The sequence below is a fragment of the Bombus bifarius genome, unplaced genomic scaffold, assembly GCF_011952205.1.
Source record: "Bombus bifarius isolate JDL3187 unplaced genomic scaffold, Bbif_JDL3187 scf7180000007974, whole genome shotgun sequence".
Classification (NCBI taxonomy): domain Eukaryota; kingdom Metazoa; phylum Arthropoda; class Insecta; order Hymenoptera; family Apidae; genus Bombus; species Bombus bifarius.
The window spans coordinates 963,319-973,660 of NW_022884360.1; the positions used below are offsets into that span (position 1 = coordinate 963,319).

A 10,342-nucleotide genomic window follows, 5' to 3' on the forward strand; every position below is an offset into this window, starting at 1 on the left:
GTTTAAAAGAGAGTCCTATGAAGGAGGATGTCATCGTTTCGATGTTACTAACTCCTTTATTAATATTATTAATATTGTTAATACTATTCCCTACCTAATATTTATTCCTTTATTGATATTAAATATAACATATTATTACTCTCTGCGCGCGCTTCTCGGAGTTCCGTAACAGCGCCGTAATGCGGAATCCTCCACCACTAAAAGTCCGATCAGTTGTCAGTCTGGTGTCTTGCGTATGAGTCTGTAAAGTGACATACTATATTTTCAATAAGTGCGATTCCTTTTCTCAATAGTAAAATTTACTTTTTTCATAGAGAATGAAGGCAATAAGGTGTCCTACTGATGAACTTAGCATTACAAATTGTGCTATAATCAATCCAGATGATTTCCCAGATGATGTCAGGTAAAGATATCATCCTATGATTAATTCATTGATTTTGTAGCTATAACAACCAGTATAGATGATATCGTTTTTTGATCGATCCTACTAATTCGGTAAAATCGAATTGGTCAAAAAACCGTATCATCTGATGTGACTGTTATAAGTACCAAATCAATGAATTGGCCCAATTACCGAGTTGGTAACGATCGAAAGCAGTGTTCACACGGTTCTGTACCTTCACCAAAAATCTAACTCTCACGCATATGCTTACTTCCTATTTTTGTTTGTTTATTTCGTTATTTGCAGTCTGACAAAATGGACATGAATATTTTTTTATTATGAATTTTTCATGGTTTTTCAATATGTCACAAAAAAGGGATCAACGGAAGATATATCCTATTGAAAATGATATATATCAATTGGGTTCCTATCAAATTTTCATGTCTCAATTAAGAAGGGATGAAATAAAATTTTTTAATTATTTTTGTACATGAATATTTGCTTTTGATGATCTGTTAAAAAGCATGGAAGAGATTTAACAAAACAGAACACAACTATGAGACTAAGCATTAGTTTCGAAGAGAAAATGATTGCATGGTTAAGACTAATTTTTAAATTGTTATCATTATATATGATCAAGCAGTCAGATCTAAATCCATAATTGAATGATTGGATTCAATGATTGGACTTACAATTAAAACAAAGGTAATGTGTTATGTTGATGCAAGTTCTGATCTCTATAATTTATTCATTCATAAAATTCATTTGTTAATTCTCTAGAAGAGTATGGTAAAAAGTGTCTACATATGCATATATTTTCTTATTTTTCGTATTAAATTTATAACTTTGACTTGAAATTCTAAAGTTTCATTATTGTTGAATATATGTAATGATAACAAAGGACTTTTAAAAAATTAAATATAACGATTTTCTTTTTCATCTCTAGGAAAATTTATTTGCTTATCTATTAATTTTATCAAAATCTTCTTTTAACAAATTGTATATTTCTCACCATAATGCTTCTTTTAAATTTTTATCTTTATATGAATCTAATCTTTTATCCCATATAGCGGGCCTTTATTCCACCAACGATATCATAAACTCCGCATTTATTTTCGCCATTTTCAACGATTCATACGCACTCTCCTCTATGACTCTTCTATAAGTACGATAAAGAAAATGTATCGGCCGATTCGGTTTTATTGCCGAATCACTTCATACATCGACAAAACCAAATGTCGAATGCGACCGAATCGGTGATTTCATCGTATACACGGATATGAAACATACGTAAGTATATGCTCCTAGACAAAAAAACAATTGAGCCAACAAATGATTGATTCATTATAGTTTGAACAAGCTGTTGTAACAGTATAGTAGTAACTGTAGTAACAGCTATTACATATTATACTGAACCATTAATTCATTTGTTCGGGAGTTGAACATGCGGCGAAAATACAGAAATGTGTGAACGCTGCTTTCGGCTTATATATATATATATATATATAATAATATATATATATATAATATATAATATAATATATAATAATATTTATATATTTATATAAAATGTAAGGTTTTAAATAATAAAATCGACAAATAAGGCAATAAAAGAATAATAAAATTTATAATTTTAGTTTATTTGACAGATTATATGAAGTTTAACATAATTGTATCTTTTAGGCACATTGAAGTTACCACTGCACCAAATCATCACTTTGTATTTACTATAAAACGACATCATGAAGTACCCAGAGGAACTGTTGGATTTAGTTTACTTCAGAGAAAATGGGCCACTCTTTCCCTTAATCAGGAAATTGAAGTTCGACCATATCATTTTAATCCTACCTCCAGTACAGAATGTTTATGCACTATTGTACTAGAAGCAGACTTTTTGCAAAAAAAATCGTATGTGCATTACATGGAAAATGCAAAGAAAATAGCATATATAATAAAATTTGTAATGATATTTCAGGACTACTTTGGAACCATACAATACTGATGAAATGGCTAAAGATTTTCTATTACAATTTTCGGGGCAGGCATTCACCGTGGGTCAACAACTGGTGTTTCAGTTCAAGGATAAAAGAATGCTTGGCCTCGTAGTTAAAAGTTTGGAAGCTGCTGATATATCTGCTATAAGTTCTGGACAAAATACAGTATCTAAAAAAACTCAAATGGGACGTTGTTTGGGCGACACTGTTATACAGTTTGAAAAGGCAGAAAATTCAAATGTAAACCTTATTGGCAAAGCAAAGGGGAATGTTATTCGCCAATCAATTATCAATCCAGATTGGGACTTTCAAAAAATGGGTATTGGTGGACTGGATAATGAATTCAGTGCTATTTTTCGAAGAGCATTCGCGTCACGAGTTTTTCCGCCAGAAATTGTTACTCAACTGGGTTGTAAGCACGTAAAAGGGATTTTACTTTATGGTCCACCAGGTACAGGTAAAACGTTAATGGCAAGGCAGATAGGAACTATGTTAAATGCTAGAGAACCCAAAATCGTTAATGGCCCTCAGATTTTGGATAAATATGTTGGAGAAAGTGAAGCTAATGTTAGACGATTATTTGCTGATGCTGAAGAAGAGGAGAAGAGGGTATGAAAATATTTTCAACCTTCATTACGTGTTTTACAGATATAAGTTGTAAATATAAATTACATTGTTTAACAAATTTTAGCTTTTTCCGATTTTGCAATCTTCAGTAGGTAATTCTTGTAGACTTTTATGTACTAGATATAAATCTGCAAACCATGTTTTGCTAAAATTCGAAGTTCTTAAAAAAATCAATTATGAAAAAAATTGCACATTTTCAACTTTGGAGATGTTTCATGTCTTTTACAGTAAGAACTATCGAATTGCGGTTGGGACAAAAAAATTCTTTAGGCTCACTTAAATAAAATGATATGTATTATTATTGCATTATAAACATTTAAGTGTGTTCAAATAATGATCAAAGCAAAAAAGACCCCTAAAACACCATTTTTTGCTTACATTTCCTAATTTATTTAAAAAACTAAAAGTCTAGGAGAAAGTCTAATACAGGCATATTATAGAGCAGAAATGTTCGCTAAAGAAAGGATCAAGAAAAACTAGAAAACTTTGTTTGATTCCAATATGAAAGCAAAACACGCAGTGGCGTTAGTGGTTACTGATAAATAAATTTTCATGTTTAGCTTGGACCAAATAGTGGATTACATATAATTATTTTTGATGAAATTGATGCTATTTGTAAATCTCGAGGGAGTGTTGCTGGAAATACAGGAGTTCATGATACTGTCGTAAATCAGTTGCTCGCAAAAATAGATGGTGTGGAGCAGTTAAATAATATTCTTGTTATTGGTATGACTAACAGACGAGATATGATTGATGAAGCTTTACTACGACCTGGTAGATTAGAGGTATTTTTCTTAATAATATTAAATATTCTTTAGAGATAATGTTTGGAAAACCATTACTATTACTTAATTAAATAAAATTTGTATACATGCAGGTACAAATGGAAATCAGCTTGCCTGATGAACATGGAAGATTCCAAATACTTAATATTCACACATCTAGAATGAAAGATTATAAGAAGATATCACCAGATGTTGATTTAAGAGAACTAGCCACATTAACTAAAAATTTCAGTGGTGCAGAATTAGAAGGTCTAGTTAGAGCTGCACAAAGTACTGCTATGAATAGATTAATTAAAGCTTCTAGTAAGGTAGAAGTAGATCCTGCTGCAATGGAGAAACTTATGGTTTCCAGAACTGATTTTCTTCATGCTTTGGAACATGATGTTAAACCTGTAAGTAATTTAAAAGAAATTCGAGTGTGATTAACAAAGAACTACAATGATTTGTTTTAATGACTTTACTTTATGTTACAGGCATTTGGCACAAGTGCAGAAAAATTAGATCATCTTCTTATACGTGGTATTATTAACTGGGGCAAACCAGTGGCAGAGATTTTATCTGATGGCAATTTATATATTCAAGAGGCACGTTCTGCCGAAGGTTCTGGTCTTGTGTCAGTTTTGTTAGAAGGACCTCCAAATAGTGGAAAAACAGCACTTGCTGCACAAATAGCTAAAAATTCCGATTTTCCGTTTGTCAAAGTATGTACACCAGAAGATATGGTTGGTTTTACAGAATCTGCAAAATGTCTTTTAATTCGAAAGGTAAATATGAACTGAATATTTTCTAATTATAATATAATAAATAATATGAAATATATATTTTTTTGTGTTTAGATATTCGACGATGCTTATCGTTCACAACTCAGTTGTATCCTAGTTGATAATATTGAGCGTTTATTAGATTATGGTTCTATTGGTCCACGATATTCTAACTTGACTTTACAAGCGCTGTTAGTTTTACTGAAGAAACAGCCACCGCGTGGTCGTAAATTATTAGTACTTTGTACTACAAGCCGCAGGTAAAATACTTAACGTTAATGTAACAATACTCCAAAATAATAGTTACATATATTTTTATTAATATAATTACCATATCTTCTCTAGACAAGTTTTAGAGGACATGGAAATGTTATCAGCATTTAGTACAACTCTTCATGTACCTAATTTATCAACTCCTGACCATCTCTTAAGCGTTTTAGAAGAAATGGATCTATTTAATAAAAAAGAAATTGTACATTTACATGCCAAACTTCAAGGAAAACGGTATGTCTATTTTGAACAATTTAACAATATTAATTTTTATTTAAATGTGTGAATATTGAAAGCACGATTTGTATATTTTCTTTCAGAGTATTTATTGGTATAAAGAAGTTGCTATGCTTAATAGACATGGCACGTCAAGTGGAACCAAAATATAGAGTTCCAAAATTCTTATCAAAATTAGAAGAAGAAGGTGGATTGGAGTAATAAGTATCTAAAGCTGTAATTATTTGTGTAGAAATGAATTAGATGTGATTTACGGAATAATATATAATATGTACGTAACAAAGAAATTTGCATTTATATACATACGAAATCTATATTACTTGAAAAAATTGAGTATAATTACGTGAGGTATATATGTATATGTCTTAGAAATACTTACGTAAAGCATTTTAATTGTTTATAAATATGCAAGTACCTTCTACTATACTTTTAGTAGAAATTATATTTTCTATTATTTTTTTAAACGATTCTGCCAAACATACAGTATTCATAATTTTAGAATTATATAATTTTTATATACCTCTGTGATAATAATTTGTTTTAAAGCAATTTCACTAATTTAAAAAAATGTAAAATATAAAATGTAAAAAGACAAAGATATAATAGTTAAAAGAATGCAATTTTTTGTTAGATGGTAATAATACTAAATGTTCACAATACATTATTATATAAATTTTTAATTATTGATCTTTTGTGTGAACTTTGAAAGTTTATGCTACACTCGTTATATATGAAACTATATGTCATATCTATGTAGAAATGAAATTTACACATATCTTTACAAAAGATAAACAAAAATGCTTCCCTTAGTTTTAATGTTATCATATTTTACCATAAAATGAGTTTATTCCATATTAGTGCTACGTTTTTTAAACAATTTTTATAATAAGAAGTGTAATTGTTTATTAGCAACGTTTATTACATGTATTATAAACATATATTTTTATGCCTCCATTTATAGGTAATGTATGTATATCCATACAATAATCTAATGTGTACTTATCACTACATCACAGTTTGCTGTAGTTCTAGTTGTAAATGTATGCATATGTTTTAGTATTGATATTTAGTAGCACCTACAGATTAATGCCTCTTTCAGGTGAATAAAACCATTCCAAGAAATATTTATATGCAAATATTTACTTTGCTTACAATTGATAAAAAATATATGAAAAATAGATGGATATGTATTTCCTATGAATTAAACATAAATGAAAATTAGTATTATTTTAGAGAAATTAGTAAATCTGAAATTACCCTGCATATGATACATAAATCATTTATTTTGTGTAAATTATTTCAATAATTTGATATACGTACATATAATTAAACTGTCTACAAGAAAATCTGTATATTAACATCAAATGTATTATTATGCCTGATAAATATCTAATATCATATTTGTGTTAACATATTGCAATAATAGTATGTATAAATTTATGACATATGTAATATATGTAAAAGTTAAATAAAATGTAGTAGAGTACAGTGATGAAAAATGTTATTAATGTCATCATCTCTTACAATTTACAATAATAATGTTGCTCGCTTGACATTACTCTTATTTTATTTCCACAGTTTTTATATAAATATGGTTATATTACAATTAAAAATTACAAAGTAATTAAGTTAATATATATAATCGTGTGCAATAATTTTTAAGTTTTGTACTAATTGAATCTTAAATATGTGTACATATGTAAGTACATATCAGTGATGTTATCTGTAATAATTTTTCATGCGGGCTTTTAGAAGTTCTGTGACAGGCTCATTATGAGGCTACTGAGGAAATAAAAATTAAAATATATCATAATGATGGCATCTCTCATCATTAAATATTTTAAATTTGGAGATAAATTAAACTAAACTAAACTAAATTCAAAGTTTAATGTATTAATAAAAAGAATATTAATAAAACGTTAATATTAATATTAATTTTTAATATTAATAAAAAAATGTTCAATGTATTATGCCATATTGCGCGATCATATTCTTTAGAAAATTTATATTATATGAATTCTTAATTGTTTAAGAATTAATTGCATAAAGAATATTCGCATGTCTTTCCAGATGTGTATTTTTCTAAATGAAAGAATTTCATTTTTATTGGGTTGGCAACTAAGTGATTGCGTATTTTAAATAAGGAAAATTCAAAATTTTTGCTTAAAAATATAACTTTATTCAATTAGGTATTGTCCGTCTTTTTCGATGACCTTTTGCCATCTTTCAGGCAGTGTCATAATTCCATGTTCATAAAACTTCTGATTTTTGTCAGCAAAAAACCGAATTAAATGTGATTTTACATCATCAGCATCATTAAAAATTTTACCATTTAAGGAGTTCTGTATGGAACGAAATAAATGGTAATCTGAAGGCGCAAGATCAGGGCTATGTGGTGGATGTGACAACACATTCCAACCTAGTTCCAATAATTTTTGGTGAGTGACCAAAGATGTGTGGGATTTTGAATTATCATGCTGGAAAACAACACCCTTATGATCTGCCAATTCTGGCCGCTTTTCTTGAAGTGCATCGCTCAGTTTGGCGAGTTGTGGAACGTACACGTTTGAATTAATCATTTGGTTTCTTGGTAAAAGTTCAAAGTACAGAATTCCTTTATAATCCCACCAAACTGAAAGCATAATCTTTTTTTGGTGAATCTCAGCATTTGGTGTCGTCTGGGCTGTATAAACTATCCACCTTTCGTCACCAATAATCAGTCGTTTCAGAAATGAATCAATTTCGTTGCGTTTCAGAAGCGAATCGCAGATGCTAATGCGTTGCTTCAAATGAATTTCATCAAGCTGATGAGGGACCCATAAATCGATTTTCTTGACATAGCCAAGCTGTTTTATTCTTTTTTGAATGCATGTATGCGATACATTGAGCTTCTCTGCAATCTCACGCGTTGTACTATAACGATCTGAATCGAGAATGGCCATGATATGGGTCTCGTCAACTTCAACTGGACGACCAGACCGTTGAGCATTTTTCACTGAAAAATCACCAGAACGAAATTTGGCAAACCAATTTTGACACTGCCTTTCTTTCAAGGCTTCATTTCCATATAGGGCACATAACTTCTTATGTGCTTGCGATGCGTTTTTGCCTTTTCGGAAATAATACAATAAAATATGTCTGAAATGCGTGTCTTGTTCTTCCATTTTTAAATTGGGATAAAAACGAAACTAAAAAACTAATCGATACAATCCTTTATTAAATTAAAGGTGGAAGACCAAAGAATAACAAAACAATATAGGTTAGGTGCATTGAACACGTTGACAAAATAAAAGAATGTGCTAAGGCCACCTATTGATAAAATCCGCAACCACTTAATTGCCATCAATAAATAGTATCTTCACAATTTCTTAAGTTGGCAATATCTACATGTGATCTACATTAATCTACATAATCTACATTAAATAAATTCAAAACATATATATTATAACTTATGTATTATTCTAAAAAGTTAAGCACTTTTTGTTTATTCTATGACTATAATTCTTTTTGCTTCAAAAATTCAAGTGAAAATAAGCCAAATGATTTTTAGAATCAAACTGTTTTACTATTGGTTCTTCTTGCGCGCGAAATAATCCTGCGCACTGAAATGCGTACTGGAAATGTGACGGTTGACCGTGGTTGAGTTGTTGCTCGTTGCACGATACGTATCATTCATTATTAAAACTTACTGGTAATTTAATTTACTTTCCATTTTAATTTAAAAAATTTGATATACTCTAATAATGTTCCTCTATGTACATATTATATGATATAGTATATATTTCATAATTTTCTTTATGTATTTGAACAGCGTATAGGTGTAAAGGGAATTATTAATTTATTTATATGTAATTTATAGATTCATTCATTAATTGTGTAAAGTTTAACGAAATGAACAAAAATAAAGTTTAATGAAAAGTAATAATTTGATATTATAAACTTTGTACTTCTCATTTACAGAGCTGTACTATTAATGATGGATAATAAACAATATTATTATAATCAATTATATTGATGAATATATGTACATATGTTATAAGTATGTTAATAAAAATATGTATTTCTCAGGTAATTAAAGCCATCATTAACTGGTTCTGCTGTTTCAACAAATAAGGACGAATAGCATTGCATATTACAAAAGTAATTTTATTTTATCTATTTTACTCAATATATTTTTGAATACATAATGAGTATACATGAATTTAAGATTTGAAATATTCTATTTACAAAACAAATAGTCTTTTATTAATGGAGAAATATATACATATATATTTTCGAATACTTTTTCAAAATTCTGTCAATCTGTACACTAAAACGTTTAAAATTAAGAAAAGAATTCAACAAGAACTGTAGTTATAGTATACTTGGTTCAAAGCCCGTTAACGTTAACTAAAATAACATTACAAAAGATATTCAAATGCTCAGAGATCAGCAATATTTACATTGAATATTCAAGATGAACATTTTGTTCAATAAATTCAGTAGATTGAAAAAATAAGATACACGATAATTCACTCTATATTTCTTCATAACATTGATGAAAAAACTACTTAGAAAATCAGAACAGTAATTTGAGACAGATATATATTAAAGTTTTTACAAATATATCTAAAATTACTTGTAAATTAAAGAACAGACTTCAGACGTACTTTTTCACAATTTATATTAATTTATCACAGATACTAAACGTAATAAATTACTTGTTAATTTAATAAAGATATGGTTCATCAACCCATTCATTAATCATAAATATTTTGTAGAATTATTTTTTTCTAATTTACGCTCATTTTTCTTATAAATATTAAAAACAGAAAATTAGATTTTCATATTTATAAATTAATAATTCTGAATGTGTTGGAATGATTGAAGGGGGAGGGTTAATTGTTATCTATATAAAACAGATCAAATATTTACATGCAATAAATTTATGAGAAAGGTTTCTTTATTAATTAGAATATATATTTTTATTTCTTTTTACATTATAATAAAAGATACTATTATTAGTCAAAATCTTGAATTATAAATCAACAGACGTTAATAAAATCTAATAAATACATAATTATATATTTACAGAGCTGTCCATGGAATTCTTACAAACTATATTAACACATTTATAATTGATAATTTGTGGGAAAGATCAACTACTGGGAGAGAAAGAAATCAAGTAAGACATTGGATTGTTGCATGTGAAATGGCTAATATTTTACAAAAATAATATTGTTTTATGATGGCCAAGATGTATTCAATCTATTACATCATACTCTAATTAATTCTACTTTTAATAAA

General features: G+C 28.4%; 1 protein-coding gene across 2 annotated transcripts; it reads left to right on the plus strand.

Moving 5' to 3' along the window:
• Nucleotides 1–212: 212 nt before the first annotated feature.
• Nucleotides 213–5,372, plus strand: LOC117217052 (vesicle-fusing ATPase 1-like). 2 transcript variants are annotated; one of them, XM_033464350.1, is made up of 10 exons: nt 267–403; nt 1,453–1,672; nt 2,066–2,290; nt 2,358–2,985; nt 3,564–3,788; nt 3,881–4,180; nt 4,262–4,552; nt 4,625–4,809; nt 4,895–5,053; nt 5,140–5,372. In XM_033464350.1, exons 2-10 carry the CDS (start codon nt 1,662–1,664, stop codon nt 5,255–5,257), a joined length of 2,142 nt encoding a protein of 713 aa, XP_033320241.1. In that variant the 5' UTR covers nt 267–403; nt 1,453–1,661; the 3' UTR covers nt 5,258–5,372. The 2 variants fall into 2 exon arrangements, with proteins under 2 accessions (XP_033320240.1, XP_033320241.1); XM_033464349.1 differs by lacking the exon at nt 1,453–1,672 and having other exon boundaries at nt 213–403.
• Nucleotides 5,373–10,342: the final 4,970 nt, after the last annotated feature.

Excerpts from the sequence above, each read along its gene's own strand:
- LOC117217052 (XM_033464349.1), top strand. The coding sequence starts at position 318 with ATGAAGGCAATAAGGTGTCCTACTGATGAACTTAGCATTACAAATTGT. Across the intron at positions 2,986-3,563 it reads CTGAAGAAGAGGAGAAGAGG|CTTGGACCAAATAGTGGATT; the intron begins GTATGAAAATAT and ends TTTCATGTTTAG. Across the intron at positions 3,789-3,880 it reads TACGACCTGGTAGATTAGAG|GTACAAATGGAAATCAGCTT; the intron begins GTATTTTTCTTA and ends GTATACATGCAG.